The 17,140-nt window shown below is 43.0% G+C and overlaps 1 protein-coding gene across 6 annotated transcripts in view; it reads left to right on the top strand.

Moving 5' to 3' along the window:
• Positions 1 to 928: 928 nt before the first annotated feature.
• map7d3 (MAP7 domain containing 3) overlaps positions 929 to 17,140 on the top strand; it is a 42,767-nt gene continuing 26,555 nt past the window's right edge. For 5 of the 6 annotated variants that reach the window (XM_083786503.1, XM_083786505.1, XM_083786504.1 and 2 more), the window contains exons 1-6: positions 929 to 1,061; positions 11,555 to 11,674; positions 12,737 to 12,817; positions 14,979 to 15,142; positions 16,005 to 16,116; positions 16,902 to 16,979. In XM_083786503.1, coding sequence (XP_083642629.1) covers positions 1,016 to 1,061; positions 11,555 to 11,674; positions 12,737 to 12,817; positions 14,979 to 15,142; positions 16,005 to 16,116; positions 16,902 to 16,979 — 601 coding nt within the window. In that variant the 5' untranslated portion in view covers positions 929 to 1,015. The remainder of the gene's footprint in view (positions 1,062 to 11,554; positions 11,675 to 12,736; positions 12,818 to 14,978; positions 15,143 to 16,004; positions 16,117 to 16,901; positions 16,980 to 17,140) is intronic. The other variant, XM_083786502.1, reaches the window with a different exon arrangement.

Below are 17,140 nucleotides of genomic sequence, written 5' to 3'. Positions count from 1 at the left end.
TGCGCAGGCAGCAGGGCAATGCAATAAATACAATAAAACAATGATTTGGAAAATAATGAATTGATGATTTTATTTTTAATAGCATGTTGTGAATGAATGAATGGAGAGGTTTGTTTATTTCACAAAATGAGCCAAAAAGAAGTCTTGACCTCATTGATCCCTTCAAAGATTAAAACGGTGTCACGTCACAGAGTAATGTAACGCTATCGACTGTCAGCCGGTTGTCTGACAACCATGTAGCCAATCACAGGACATCCACCCATATGCGCTATGGGATGTTATGGATCCCACCGTAGTTCTCGGAAAGCCCTGGCCCGCTGTGATTGGCCAGTAGTCGCTGTGATTGACAGTTCTTGTTTTTCCAACTATGCCTAAACCTAACCCTAAACCTAACCCCAGTAAAACTATATCTAAAGTCTAAACCTAACCTTAACCCTAACCTCAGTCAAAACTATGCTTGCCCGGGAGCCAATCAGACACATGTTAATAGGCGGGTCTAACCCAGAGCCATAGAGTAAGACAAACTCCGTTCACTTCATGGGGCCAGTCCAATGGCGGCTCTCCTACATAGACTTCTATTGAGAATGGGGACAACAAATAGGGACAAGTCCTGGACCGGAAGTAGGCAGAAACGCATTGGACTCAGGCAACATAAATCCCTTCATTTTAGATTGTTTTGTAGTAAAACATAAACATAAACATTAAAGAGACTTTAGTTGTCACTGTGCAATACTTTAAAACAGTTGTCATGTTGCACACGTGCCTAAAGTAGCTCTTATTTGCGCCGCCCTGAGCGCCCTCGTTGAAAGCAATGTATTTCCAACTCCAGCCTGTCCCCCTTTCAGGCTGCATGAACTCGGTTTCTGCCCCCTCAATATCGTAACTCTTCTGGTCTAACCTAGAACGTCGGTGGGATTCATAATCGCGCCGTCGTTCTACCCGGCGAGCCAAGTGTTGCGCGCCTCTGCTTTAGGGGAAAAAAGAAAAAAAAATAGAGAACGCAAACTTCACAGAAATGGCGGAGGGTTCATCGTCTCTCAAAGGCTTACGAGCCCAAATGGGTAAGAGATTCACTTATTTGTGCAACCGTTGTCACCCAGCAACGGAGTCCAAACTACTTTGACATTTTGTGCAGCCGGGAAATAGACGCCGGTACCGCTTTATTTGAAGGAGTTCGAACGGGTTAGCTTCCGTGGCTAGCTGAGCTGGCCGGTGTTCCCCGGCCGGTTATCTGCTGACAACAATGGACAGAGAGAGGGTGGAAGTCCTCGTTCTATCTAGTTAGTAACGTCAACGTAACAGTCATACAGCTACAGATAACATTCATGCTAGTGGTCAGTCATCTAAAAAAAGTAACAGTACTCAATCTATTATTATAAGACTATGTTACATTGTATCATTCTTAACAGTCTAGTTCACGTTAACCATAGTACACACTACACATTTGACCAATTCACCCTGCTGCCTTTTAACGTAGACGCACGTCGACTCGGTTCATTGTTTTTCCGTTTTGGCTGGTTAACTTTAATCTGTTCAAATCATTGCCTATGCCTATAACTAACTACACAGGGCCAACGTTTCGTGTGGTGTCCCAAGACAATCGTTTCGTTTGACATACCATCAGACATTAGTCTGGCGCCAGAGTCTAATTAAGCTACAGTTATTATATGCAACAACATTTTAAGTTGGAACCAGATAAGATGGAAGTATTGCTTATAGTAGAATATGCGTGTCTTGTTTTTGAGGATACTGTTGGTCTGTGTTGGATAGGGATTGATTAGCATATCTGACAAAATGCTCGAAGTTAAACTGCATCTTCTCCACAAATAGTTGATGGCAAGAGTACGTTCTGCAGTCGTCATCTGTGTACAGACTACTAGAATAGCAGCTAGTCCGATTAATTATTTAACTATAGATCTACTATGTCATAGTATTCTACTCAAGGCTCTCTTCTAGCTCGTCTTCTTGCTATTCCCAATCCCATAGTCATTAACCCACAACAATGAAACATATTTGTTGACATATGGCATATCCCAGTCCCATCCAGACAGGGCAGCTAGCCATAGCCATATAACAATGTCTGACCTGATTTTTAGATAAAGCTGCACTATGCAGGTCCAGACAGTGAAAGATATGATTTAAGCTGCAAGACTTGTCTTGGATGCAATGTTAAGAGTTGTTTACTGCCCACCTGGTCGGAGACTATCGTATAGTACCTTTCACAATGATGTTATCAGAAAATAAAGCTTTTTGTTGTGTGTTTTTGTAAGTGGCATTGTTGTTGCTTAGCATAATTTCTCTGAAAGCTTCTCATCTATTCCTCAACCATGGCCTCTTCCTTAGTGGAAGCCAATGGCACAGATGTTTACTGTGTGTCTCAGAGAATATCAGAATGCCCAGTTTGTTTTGACTCAAGCTGCAGTTTAGGGACAGGGTGAATATTTGTTAATGTTTTTGTGTGCAAGGGAGGCTTCTTGTATATTCTGGGTGTAATGGTTTTTTGTTCTTGGTTAAAACTGGGCCATAAAGTAAAAGTAGGCCTATTCTTCATCCTGTTTCCCCCTACTACTTTCCCATTCACTATTTGACTCGGGAAACAGCATTCCACCCACTATTCGTGGCTTTGTGAAAATATCCAGCCAGTTTAAAAGAAGCAATGTGAATGGTTGTGAATGTGATCCTGGCTTCCTGTGTAGTTATCGAGGAGTGGGTGGTATTGGCTTTGAACAGTTCAACTCCAAACCACTCAATCTCTCAGCCTGCAGAGTGCAGACAGACCGAAAGGAATAATAGAATAATGCCTCATTATGCCTGGAATCTAACCTAGTCCAACTTTAAACAGTTCCTATGCATGGTCATCTCCACAAAAATGCGAGCGAAGAGTAAATGCACCCTGTTATTATGAAGGGAGATCATCAGACGCCTGGGAGTCACAACTGCAAGGCTAGCCCCCGTTCCTGGCTCAGCCTCCACTGCTGCAGAATCGAAAGCATGACAAATATTTCTGAGCTGGTCGGAGTTAACCAAAGGAGGAAACGGACCAGCCTCGATTTCTTGGTATAGTCTCTCGACTCGTGCAGGACTGAGATGCCCCACCCACCCACCCCTGCTTTCATTTAACCCTGAACTTAACCTTGCTTACTGAGGTGAGCGGCACGTTGCCATAGTTTTCGCTGCCCCCCCCCCCTCCCGCAAGACACACACGCACGTCGTGTGCTGTCCAAAGTGTGCATTCATGCAAACAATGATGATTTATTTTAAATACTGAATCTATTTGTTTTTTGTGTGGATTGAATTGCAAGTCAGTTCACCCCAGAAGCAATATAATGTACTGCATTGAACCCATTTGTATTTTTTAGATTAAAACAAGGAAAGCTGTGTCATTTTTGCGTTGGCTATTCAAAAATAGCAGATATAAGTACAAAGCGCATCACTTCATGCTGTGCTGCAAGCTTGTACATCTGCAATTTTTGTATGAGAACTACTGATCTTAATGGGTAATATACTACCATATCCTTCTGATATGTGTTCCACTTCCCCCCCCATGCTCCAACCATGGGCTCCAATGACACCTGGTTGAGGACCGTACTGACTGAGTCCCACTCAGACAATTCCTGTGGGAGTAACTTTAGGGATGGGGACATGTCTGTCATTATCTGCAGCTAGTTCCGGAAATAGCCCAGGCTTACCTTTGCGCGAACCTGTCCGAAGTAATCCCATGGAAGATTTGCTGTGTGCGCAAGTATCAGTGCAATTGATTCTTCAGCAGTGTGTGTTGTAGAGAGTGAGACCCTGTCTACTTGAGGCCTGCCGTCTTTGTCATGCTTCCAGGCACAGATTGCTGCAGCTGGTCTCCCAGACAGGAGGAGGGGGCAACAGTCTACCACTGACAAACCGAACTGACTCGTCTACTATATTCTCCACACTGTCCATGCCTACAGATTCTCGCTGATGTGGGGTAGGCTACCTGACCGAGCTCCCAACTATGAGTAGGGAACGATGACTGAATGTAGACCCAATATGTAAAACTATCTAGCTTCATACCCGTCTTGCCTCAGAGATGCATGACAGTGGTGTCTTGTCTTGTGTATATGAGGCGGTTTGTGTGTAACTTAATTTTAAATTGCTAAAGCCTAACAAGCATATTTCTTTGCCTATTTCACATTTATGCTTGACTGCTGCTGCTGTTCTCTGAACATGAAGAAATGAACAGCTCATCACTGGTGGTCACGTTAGTTTTCTTTTTTGTAGACCTGTTGTGTGAGCTAATACTGGCTAGCCTGTTTCCTGTCCAGCCTCTAAAGTGGGGTCATCAGGACCCCCTGGTGCGACTGCCTCCATAGTAACTAAACAGCCTGGAGGGTGGAGTCCTGTTTATAAATCGATGTACATGGAAAAACAACAGGCATGTGTGTTTCTAAGCTTTTCTCCCATTTGATGCCATTTTATATACTAATGAAAGCTTGATTATGCTGATGACAAATCAATGGACAGTGATGTAAATAGGTTTTCAATGTAATGAGTCCCGGGATGCAGGGATGGTCATTTTGATGAATCCCAGGGACATTTTATGAGTCCCACTTCAACGACGTTAGGAGTCATATTTTACCATTTTTATAAATTGCAGCATTTAACTCCCATTCCATTTTATATGGTTATAATGTGGTTATATTCATGTAGAAAACGGAAGAAGAAATTATTATTATAACTAAAGCTAGCAAAATAGAATTGAAAACAGTACAGTAGTGCATCCCGTAGATGCAGAGGTCGTCGTTTTATTGCGTCCCTTAACTATAAACTGCGTTTTGGGATGCAGAATGCACCCTATTTTAATCTCTGAATGGACAGGTTGTTTTGATCCTTATTTCCAACATTGGTCTAAAATCACAGACTTATAACCTTCCAGTCTGTTTCTTTGGCCAGTATTGAAAAAAATCTGTGTTTAACTATCAATGCATGTCTCCATAGCGATGGGAGATTGTTAAGAGAGCCAGGCGTTCAGTCCCCTGAATCAGCTTCCACGAGGACACCTGGCCCTCAAGAGGAAAACAAATCACTCCCTGTTGCTTGTAAAGGGACAAAATCAACACATGAATTGTGTATGATAATGTCAGAGAGTGGAGAGTACTCATTATATAATTTATTATATTATTCACAATTACACATTTAGTCTTTTCGACAGGACAGTCTGAATTCCAGGCTTGTTATACTGGCCTTTGTAATTACTGGAGATGACTAGGTGAGCGTGTTTTAAAGGAGAATTCCATGCTAGAAGGCTTTCTTACCTTTATTTGTAGTTGTTACGTCCCCACCAAAGAGGTCCAGGTGTTCTTTTGTGCAAAAGTGCATTATTGGCTATTTCCCCTAATTTAAGCCCTCAATGGTGGTTGGGTTTTTGTGCTAATTCGCTTATTTCCATCTAAATAAGTAGTAAAGTGTGCCGCTTGGGATACTATTTACATTATGAAGAGGATATATACAAAAAAATATGATTTTTGAGCAACGGAAATAAGCAAATTAGCACAACACCCAGATGCCCAATTAAATTCATTGAGGGCTTATGGTAGGGGAAATAGCCAATAATGCGCTTTGCACAAAATAACACCTGGACCTCTTTGATGGGGACGTAACAACTACAAATAAAGGTAAGAAAGCCTTCTAGCATGGAATTCTCCTTTAAGTCACACTTACCTGTCATTCATGCAGGTGGCTCATAAAGCTTGTGAATAGTTTTTGGGTGAAAGACACCGGCACACTAAACTAAGCTGAGACGCTGCAGGCCAGCAGACGTGCTTTTTTTCCCTTTTTCTTTCTTGCAGTGTACTGCTTTTACCTACTCTGCACTTTACTCACCAATTTCCTTTCCTGTGTAGTGGGCGTGTCTCAGTTCCTTTTCGTCCCCAAGATTATTCACTTGTCCAATACAACTCCAGTTCATTAGTTTAGTATACTACGGTATTTGTTTGCAAGTGTTGCATTTGCATTGGAAAAGCCTTTATCTTTCCACAGACTTAATTTTAGAATAAAATCAAAATACCCCAAAAACTCACTGCCAAGAGAATGTATTGGCTGATAGTAATAAATATTACTCTATATACGGTAGGTGTATATAGTTAAAATGCAAAGATGCATAATTAATTCTTGTTACTCTTACAAATCCATCTCCCTTACCCTGCATGCATGCTGCTGAGTTGCTCTTGATTGATAAACCCTTATCATCAGCTAATCTTTGTGTCGCTTAGTAACTGTTGCGATGTGACAGAGAGATTGGCGTCTCTTTATTATGGTATGGGTTATGGTTATGGGTTTGTTTAAACATGTTTATGATCCATTATATCAGTTCAGTACTGACCCCAATAAAACACTGATCTCCCTACCAGACCTATACAGATAAGTGACAGTCACCATATATTCAATTGTCTCTTTTCCCTCGAGGAAGCATGGTTTTCCATTTTCCTATAGACAGGTTTGGCACAATTTGTATTACATCACCATTACATCACCAAATCAACATGAGTTAGGCTTTAATATAGCGCCCCTTACTTCACAAGGGTTTGATTTAAAAACATATATAATGCTCAACACTAATCTAATGATACCAAGGAGCAATCATCAGCAGTTTTGATCAGTGACGACGTCTAGTAGTGAGTTGTTAAGAGGGCATTTGGGCTTGGGGTTCACATCACCCAAAACAAAAGTCATCCTCTCTGCTGTGTTATCAAACCGCCAGCTGACCCAGTAAGTACTGCTCTTCCTATCAGTGGGGTTGGAATGGATTCAACTGAGTGGAGCGTGAGAGCAAAAGTAAAGTGACCTACTACTACACTTCCTCTGGGGGATTAGCTACAGATTTTGACCCACTGTAATCCTCTCTGACCGATGAGCACTCTCATGTCTCTCTGCAGAATACATAGATAATAGTCTTGTTTTTGTTTTGTTTTTTGAGGGGTGGTGTGGGCTGGGGGCCTGGGGAGGGGGACTTGTCAGCTCAGCTCCATCCCATCATTTTACTATCCTGTGCTGAGAAGACTGTCCCTGCTCTGTTAAATAATACGATATTTAACATTTAACCATGGAGCTTTGATCACCTCCACACCAGTTCTCGTTTCTTATATTTGTTTCTTCTGCGCTGAAGAGCCAGCGTGGTTGTTCTTAACACGCAGCCTGCCAGAACCGTAGAAAACTGTGTTAAATTAATCGTCTAGCCTGCCAGACACTTAGCTACGTTATCCAGGGGTTTATATTTTTAATCCATGTTTTGATCCGATCGTATTGTTAGCCACCGTTTGTTAGCACAACAGTCCAAGTGGGACAGTGGCCATTTGGAAGATGCGCGCGCATTCACTTGCATTCAATGGTCCTCGTTCAAATGCCTGTATCTCCAAATCGGCGCAATGAATGTCGTTTTCTGGTGAAAACAAGGTTTTTCAACGGCCGACAGCAGGCGCTGTAATCGCGGTCGGGTTTTTTCTGCACCGTGCGAGAGAACAACAACCGGTCAAGACACAACACAGCATTTTGTCATTGTAACATGCGGTTAAAGGATATTTGGCTCTTCAAAATAAGTGTTCTGCACGATAAAACCTTGGCAATGCGCGATTTAATGCTGGTGGCAAGACACTGAGCATATCCTCTCTTGTGTTCTCCCACTCTACACACAGTGTTGTCCTCCACTCGCACTGCAGAGTCTCAGAGCAAAGTATAGTTTGACAGCCTGAACAAAGTCAGGGTCACCTCATGTAATCGAGAGCCCATTGTCAGTTTGCCACCACTGTTCCCCAGATGATAGTGGAGTACAGTGTGGGTCACATCTTCTAATATTATGTCGTCTCCCCATCTGCAATCATCAAGGCTTTGTAAAACCTTTCCAAGAAGGAAAGGACGTCACTTTCTTGGTCTGGCAAAGTGGTAATTCCTGCTGTCGTATTTGTTGTACTAGGAGGCAAACTAATGCTGAACGTTCAATGGAATGCATTGACGGACAAGTGTACTGTATGAATAATTGTAAATTATTCGCCACACAGTCAATAAGTGACAACCCGTCCCCAATTCTCGTGATGACGTACCATACTTCACAGTCAGAAACTTACTCTGTGCATTTTAGAACCGATTATATGACAAAGGTTGGCGTTTGTTGTTCATAGCATACGATTGTCCATGCGGCTTTCATTCACTGCAATGCATTCCATCAAACTAACGGCTCCAGTGTGCTTCCCAAGTGCGTCAGTTGCGCATGCCACGGCATAGAATATGCCACTTCCTTCTTGACATAGCCCTGTCTGCAATGAGGAAGGAAGAAGTGGCATTGTGACATTCTCTTTACAGGCTGTCAAAATGGGATGGATCTATGTGTGACAGTGCTTTTTTCAGTGATTAGGTAATTGGGTAATTCTTCTGGCTAAGAGGTTCTAGTTTTCCTACAGTTAGGAAACACTCCGTGATTATAGAGGACCTCAGACTACTGACCCGCAGATCAAGTGTCATCAATAGCGGTACATATCGCATGACCACCAATGATGCCTCTGTCAGCATTATCTCAAGGGCAAACACATACACTTTTCAGTGAGAAGAGAAGTATTAAGGCTGTAAGTAGATCCTGATCACGTCTTCTCCAATTTCCTTCCTTCCTTCCTTCCTTTCCTTCCTTCCTTCCTTCCTTCCATGCAAATATTTATTTCTTTGGACGAGTCTGATTTTTGTGAACTGTTTGCCATGATGCCATCATTAGCATATGGCCGTTTCAAAGCAATAGATTTTGATCTATTATCAGTTTGTTATTAACTATCATTTTGGTTACATTAAAGTGACGTTGTCGTGTCACTCTAATGGTGTATGCAGTGACTGCCTTCAGTGGGGCTTTCTGCGTAGTGCAGACTGCAAGACAGGTGCATAACTTGGAAGTGTAATCACTAGTCAGACAGACGATTATGTGATGTCACAAGGCTAGTTGCTGTACAAGGTTACAGGGGCCCAAGGCCAATGCAAGAACTATTTCGGTAGGCAGATTATTATTATTATAGTCGTTATATATTTTTAAATTCAAACCCTTTATTCTCAATATTTGATGGAATATAAAATGAATTGACACTGCAGTAGTCTACTGCTGCTATCTCCCAAGCGGAAAGAAACGGGCTTGTGTAGGCCTGTCAGTTATTACATGATCGCCAGCCTAATAGCTAATATTTGAGACTAGTCCTTACACGTTATAATATATATAAATATATGAACACCAAATGTGGGTAATGCCATTAAATAGATAATGGATCATATTAATTGATGTATTTTGAGGTGTAATCAGTCTGGTTTCAGAGGCATGTTGGTTAGATAATTGACAATATTACCTATACAGTCATTAATCCGACAACACCGTTGATCCCGCCATGTGCTGCAGGTTAAAACTAACCCGTGGCAGGTTAAATATCACCCGTGGCACCCGACATGTGCTGCAGGTTTAAACTAACCCGTGGCAGGTTAAATATCACCCGTGGCTCCCGACATGTGCTTGTGGGTTTAAACTAACCCGTGGCAGGTTAAATATCACCCGTGGTGTCCGTGTGCGGTTAGGGTTATGGCTTTGTGTAGGGTCACGTGTCGGACTCATGACTGTAGGACTGTTGGTGTTGGTATGTCTAACCAAACAAATCGTAGTACAGGAAAGGTGCAATTCTGGGGAAATTGCAAAGTGTGGTTGGCTCGCCTTGAGAAATATATGGGCCCCTTCCACTGATTTTAGCTATAGCCAATTGCACTGTCAAGTCACCCCTGTGATCATGTGTAAGTAATGGGATGGTCAATATCTGTGCAAATTCAGGTCAACTGGACGAGCCAGTGAGGAGCAGGGGCCTAGGACATAGCCATTCACTTAATTATATGTTAGATAATCACAATTATCTTTGCATAATTGTCAGTCGTTTCCATGTTGAAAAATGTCCATAGTGTACATTCCAAAAGAAACCCAAAAAAAAACTAAGAAAGAGAGGTTATTTTTGGAAAGAAAAAAGTATAAAAAAAGTGTAAAATGTGTCTGTGATTTCTTTGCATATTTAGTTATTTGTCATAACTGCCCTGTGCAATTTGTGATCCCGAAGTCCAGTATCAGTACGCCAGCAGCAGTACATAACCATACTTCCATGGGCGGTCAAAGTTGAACGAAAGTTGCTCTATATGGAAGAAATAGGTCAACACTAAAATAAACACTAGTATTGTGGATTCATTGAGTGGCCAGGTGGTCCGTACGCTTTTCCGACCCGCCAATAGTCCGACATGCGGAAAAAGGCCGGATTAAGGTTGGCGAACATGCGTTAAAGTTGGTGAACATGCGTTAAGTTTGGCGACTGGATTATGGTTGGCGAACATGTGTTAAGGTTGGCGACTGGATTATGGTTGGTGAACTTGCGTTAAGGTTGGCAACTGGATTAAGGTTGGCGAACATGCGTTAAGTTTGGCGAACATGCGTTAAGGTTGGCGAACATGCGTTAAGGTTGGCGTACATGCGCTGCTCCGTGCTTATGGTTAGGGTAGGGTTTGAGGTAGGTTATCGTGGTCGGACCAATTACTTGTCGGAACTTAGTACTGCACCCGCCGACTGGGCCCCCCACCAAATGACTGGAACTACTTAATTAATATTCACCAAAAACCAGACCAGAACTCCCACCATGGGACTCAGGCAATACATTTATACCTTTGCAACCACTATATTAATGGCAAGTATTTCCAGCTTTAATTAAAAAAATCTGAACTGGCCCAGGCGGTGGCGTAACCGTCTGGGCACCCGACTGGTAATCCAGTCGCAGTGTGCCGCGGGTTCGACTCCCGTGCCCGACACGGCCTTTACTGCATGTCATCCCCCCATCTCTCTCCCGTTTCCTGTCAGCCTACTGTCTGTCCCTTCAAAAAACCAATAAAAGGCGTAAGCCGCAAAAAAAATATCTTAAAAAAAAAAAAAAAAATCTGAACTAACCCTTTACAACTAATGTTCATAGGCTGTGGGCAGTCACTTTCAGTTCCAACAACAACAAAAGGTGTGTTTGTGTGTGTGTGTGTGTGTGTGTGTGTGTGTGTGTACAGCACGCATAGCCTGCGTTGTGCCACTGCCTTGTGCATACCAGTTGGATACGAGGAAGCTAACTTAACAAGTGTGTGTTTGTCGTCTTGCATCTCCTCTCCTTCTACGTTCAGTGCGTTGTGCCATGGTTTGGGCCACACATCTCCCCCAGCATGTCACACAGAGCAGTACATGGCTAGCCACAGACAGGGCCAGGCCTGGGTGGGGAGGGGAGGGGTGGGGTGGGGTGATGTGTGTGGGGGGGGGGAGCGGGTTAATGCTGGTTTGCTGGCTGAATAGCTAGATTGTTCTGTAGCCTCAAATGCGCTGGAACTCTCCAAAACTCGCATTCCTATGTTTGACAAAACAAATCGTTTTTCAAACTGTATTGAGCTTCTCGGTTCCAAAAGCATCTCTGTATCATTGATAACTGACATTCACATTGTTGACAACATTGTTAGGCACGATGCAATGGGACTAAGTATGTATTGTGTGCACCCTACTCTACAGCTGCAGCTGCGCAGGCGCAAGCAGAGGAGCGTCGCAGCCTTTTGGGGAACAGTCCAGGACCTACAACAGCAGCAGCAGCAGCAGCAAACACAACCACTAAACCTCAAGGGCCGCGGCCAGGTAACATATACATTCACATTCACAGTCGCATCCCATAGGCCGCCTCCTCCACCACTCTATTGTCCTCATGTACCTCCACTTTTTTTCCCTTTTCCCTTTTTTTATTTTTTTTTAATGTTTTTTGTGGCTTTCGCCTTTATTTTATATATATCTTTTATCGAGGGATAGACAGTAGGCTGACAGGAAATGGGGGGGGGGGGGGGTGACATGCAGTAAAGGATTGGGAGTCGAACCTGCGGCACACTTCCAGACTGGATTACCAGCCAAGGTACCAAGGACCGCTGAGCCACGGCCCAGGCCCATGTACCTCCACTTAAAACTCTTTCCATGCCGTGCATACGCACAACATAGTTGCGTTCTGTGTCCAGAACCCTCTGCGCTCGAAACACCATGGAAACGCAAGCACTCGCACAGAATCCCGATCCGCTATATTTTAGCTAGTCTGACTCTGGAGCTCCTTACGGTGCTGCTAGAAGCGGTGATATGCATAGAAGATTTTGTATTGAGGTCAAAATATCGCCTAATTGCCAATCCAGGCGCGGATGGAGAAAAGATTCAGAGAAAAACGCAGCTAAAGATCGTGGTTTATAACGGGAGTGAATGGAGGGGGAATGTTTGGATCGCCCCCCCTTTGCGGAATGAACTCATCTCCTACGGAAACAACACCTGCCTACGGTTGGTATAATTGAGGGTCGTCTGTGCACAAAAAATGACAAAGTCGTCAACGGTACAGATTAAAAAAAAGGTTGTCAAAGGCGACATGGAAATTGTTGGTCTGTTGTTGTTCTCCACAGTCTGGCATATTTGTCGGTCCCAGCGCCTTGTCGAAATGCGTCACTGTACTCTACACACATTCATCTTCTCATTGCTGTAACAGCCCCGCAAATCCCATTAATATCTTTGTCACGCATATGCCCAATGTGCCTATCAAATGTCTTCTGCAGGTCTGCATGACACAGCACAGTATTATAATCCACGCAATCCATGACAACACGTGTGTGTGTGTGTGTGTGTGTGTGTGTGTGTGTGTGTGTGTGTGTGTGTGTGCGCGCGCGTTTGCAGTCATCGACGGTGCCACACTTAGGATAGACGACCGTCTCCGAGTGGCTAAGGAAAGACGTGAAGAGGCAGACAAACATCAAGGTGAGAGAATAATTTCAGTAGCTCAGATATACTTAAAAGACTCTTGACGAAATTCAAATGCACGTCATAGTACATATGTATAGCATAGTAGTATATATGTATAGTTTATATGTATAGTTTCATTATATAGATATTCCACTGTTACTTTCTTAGCTTACGCATGTTTCATGATAAATGTTTTTATGTGATGTATTCCCATGCTTTTTTGTTCTTGCTTAATGTAAGTCGCTCTGGATTAAGAGCGTCTGCTAAATGCCTAAATTTTAAATATTGACCAAAAATAAATATAAAAATAAAAGAAGATATTTGGGAGCTGGAGAGGGGGCTGCGGCTGGGGGGGTCTAACGCTAGAACTCCTATTCAATTCATCAATTGTTTTTTCTTTTTTGTTCACATCTGTTCTAGATGATGTGACAGCAACACTCCATGCATTGTTGACACTGCACTCTTCCTGGTCTACGTGAGCTGACGTTAGACCCCCCCAGCCCCCTCTCCAGCCCCAGCTCCCCTATATCTTTATAAAAAAAAAAAAAAGGATCAATATACTGTACATAATTATCAACTTACTTTTGTAAAAAAAAAGGTTTAGGGAGAAACCCCCCCTTTTTTTTTTTTTTTTTTAAGATATTCTTTTGCGGCTTACGCCTTTTTATTGATTTTTTAAGGGATAGACAGTAGGCTGACAGGAAACGGGAGAGAGATGGGGGGATGACATGCGGTAAAGGCCGTGTCGGGTCCGGGAGTCGAACCCGCGGCACACCGCGACTGGATTACCAGTCCGGTGCCCAGACCGTTACGCTACGGCCTGGGCCTGAAACCCCCCTTTAAAGGAATTCTTTACCTCCATAACTTTTCTATCAATCACCCCATGATGCCTTGAATTCATGGAGATTTTCTTTTTTCACATGAAGAATACAAAAACTGAGAAAATACAGAAAAACAGGAAATCTAGTCGTTTTCTCATTTTACGAAACTGTAACTTTACAGTCTCGCATACGAACATGGAGTGCGCCTGGGCAAGTGCGTCAGTACTTCTGAAACACATGCATTTGTACAAAGTATTCCTTTAAAGTTTCATAACGGTATGACAGAATTCTATTCTAGAACATGTACTGTAGGTACTACAGACAAGAATGACTTGCTGATTTAGTGTTATTATAAGTGGCTCTATTCTTCCTCTGATTTCCCAGTGAGAAAATGAACACATTTAAGGAAACAAAGATGATGTGGCTTCTAATCTTCCTCATTTAAGCTAACATCCTCAGGGAAATGCCCCCATTAAAGCCCCCCGTTGTTTGGGTTTAAGCCAAGAGTAGGTTTTTATGGGTCCTATTTTTCCCAGAGACTCATCCCATCAATTATAGTGCAATGACTGAGAATGCCACTTGCCACAAAGCAGTTACATAGCTTGAGGGCTAATGCTTTGGGGCTCGTTGGTTGGTTGGTCATTGGTCCGACATGCGGAAAACGACCGGATTAAGGTTAGCGAACATGCGTTAAGGTTGGCGACCGGATTAAGGTTGGCGAACATGCGTTAAAGGGACATTTCACCCTTTTTGCAAAAATATATATGTTTATGACGTTTAGAAGATTTAGAACACTTTCCTGGGGGTCTTTGTGTGTGTAATATGTGGTTTTAGATATTTTAGATTGTAGCAGTGAGCCCAGTGTCTCTGATGTCATGGACACTGGGCTCACTTACTTCCTGGACTACATGTTGTCTCAGTAAAACAGCCCTCCCCCTATCCACAAGGAGGAGCAGTGCCCCAAAGCATTATGGGAATTGTAGTCCAGGAAGTAAGTGAGCCCAGTGTGCATGACATCAGACACTGGGCTCACTGCTAAAATCTAAAATATCTAAAACCACATATTACACAAATAAAGACCCCCAGGAAAGTGTTCTAAATCTTCTAAATGTCATTAACATATATTTTTATGCAAAAAGGGTGAAATGTCCCTTTAAGTTTGGCGAACATGCGCTGCTCCGTGCTTGCGTTTACGGTTAGGTTAGGATTTGAGGTAGGTTGTCGTTGTCGGACCAATGAGTTGACTGCACAAGACAATACAGTACAACATGAGTCTAATAAGTGTCCCGGTGATCTGTTTTTTTTTGTGTTCATGCACACACAATGTGACCATATGTGCACGTGCGCATGGTCAGCATTGCGAGAGTCTCAGATCCTGGAACGGGAGCGCAAGGCCAAGCTGCTAGTAGAGCGACAGATGGAGGAGCGACAGAGGAAGGTGGAGGAGCAGCGCAAGAAGGAGGAGCAGAGACGTTCTGCCGTGGAGGAGAAGAGGAAACAGAAACAGGAAGAGGAGAAGGTTCGTCTGGCACACAAGGAACTGCAAGGCCAAGCTATAAGTGGCCTGGGCTGGGCTGGGCTGGGCTCTAGAGCAGTGGTTCTCAAACTTTTCAGGCCGTGGCCCCACAAAATGATCATATTTGAACTTGGCATCTCCCACCCTGACAAGCACTTGGAATGTAGGAGTTGAGGCATTACATTTTGTTTGACTCGGTTCCACAGATTTTTATTGTGGAAATTGCTGATCTACATGCACAAAGTGCCTTGCCTCAGTGTTGTAAGCTTGTAGATCTGCTATTTTCACAATGTTAGCCTCTTTCTTGTTATGTATTATTTGACAATTTGCCCCAATGTTTGCCCACTTCCTGGTTGGTTAGTCATTTGCTGTCGGGAAATTTTTGACCAATGACAAAGCTTTTAGGAAAGCTTTGAATGCAGACAGCCCCTAAATGTGTTACAGAGACAAAACATTTTTTTGGAGTAATTTAAAATGTAATTTATTATTACGTATAGCTATTTTAACCACTGTCAAGTCTATTCAACCTATTTTATGCAAGCTCACAACGCATCACATCATGATGCGTTAGATCGTTTAGTTTTGCCAATTTGGTTTATTATATTTCTTTAACTTAAAACTCAAAAATAGAGTTTGAACTAAGAATTATCAAAACTTTGGGAAAGTGTTGCCTATTAATGACATTAAACAAGGGAATGTCAGGGTTAATGTATAGCAAAGTCACATGATTGTCACTGATTCACAGTTGAATTTTGTTCAATTTAGTTCCTTTTCAGACAGGTTCAGCTATACAACTTGCATAGGATGACTTGCGTTTCTCTCTCTCTCTCGGCTCTGTACTGTGCTGTGCTGTGCTGTGCTGCAGGAGCACTATGAGGCAGTGATGCGGCGCACGTTGGAGCGCAGCCAGCGGGTGGAGCAGAGACAGAAGCGGTGGTCCTGGGGAGGACTGCCCGGAGACTCGGATGGACGGACAGGTAAAAGAGGGTCTCATTCGTTGCAATTTATAGAACAACTACGGGACGTTGCAGTGCTTCGAGTTGGAACTGAGGGCAATACACCTCCCAGATCTGTAAGAAACTGCCAATAAAATGTACTGGCTCACAGCCATTTAGACAAACAGGATGTTCACTATGACCAAAAGTCATTTGACACCCTTTATAATTCCTATTCTAATTAGTGCCCTTTGTTCCAGTGAATTGTCCAACATGTAGTGTCATTAATGTGCATGATTTGCTTCCATTCTGTCATAAAGGAGTATAAGTGAAGTTAGACACTAATGTTGAGGGCGATTAAGCCTAGTTTGCATTTGGCGTGCCAATTAATTCCAAAGGTGTTTAATAAGGTTTAGGTCAGTCCAGTGTTTCCTCATTCATCTCAGAAAACTGCAAGAGGGGCATTATGAAACGGGGAAACTGCCTTCTGTTATCTGTTCCCACAAAATTAGAAGCACACAATTGCCCAGAATGTTATTGTAACGGTTCTATATACTTGAACAAAGGTCATTAATTAGAATCACTAATTATAAATGGTATTACAGTATATTGTAAAAGTTTTATAGTCAAAAGAAAACTGGTTGTACTTTGAACATTGCTTTTAATAGCTTGTCATTTTCAAATTCACCACTGTTTTTAAATTGGATTGCCCCGCGGCCTGGAGGTGTCGACCAGATGAAACCTAACCATGGACAGGTTGTGGTCTCTTTGTTGTGCTCTACTGCTCATCACCTGAGAGCTCTTTTTCCTCCCCCCCCACCCTACAGGAGACTCTGACGCCTCGTCACCAGTAGCTATAGTAATCTCCCCTGCTTCGCCAGAAAAGCCCCCAAGGAAAGAGCAAGGTTGTGGTTGTTGATAAATTAGCCATCAAGGTTTGCAGCACAACGCAGCATGTAGCGGCACACCGTTGTCTTCCACGGATGCTCGCTTGCATTCTAACCGGCAGTCATCATGCTAACAAGCACGCTTAACCACTTAAGCCCTATTTTACAACTCGCCATAG

Source organism: Protomyctophum parallelum (genome assembly GCF_964188405.1).
Source record: "Protomyctophum parallelum genome assembly, chromosome: 16".
NCBI classification, from domain to species: Eukaryota; Metazoa; Chordata; class Actinopteri; order Myctophiformes; family Myctophidae; genus Protomyctophum; species Protomyctophum parallelum.
Note: the sequence above shows the minus strand (reverse complement) of the source record. Positions and strands in the feature narration are given on the sequence as shown.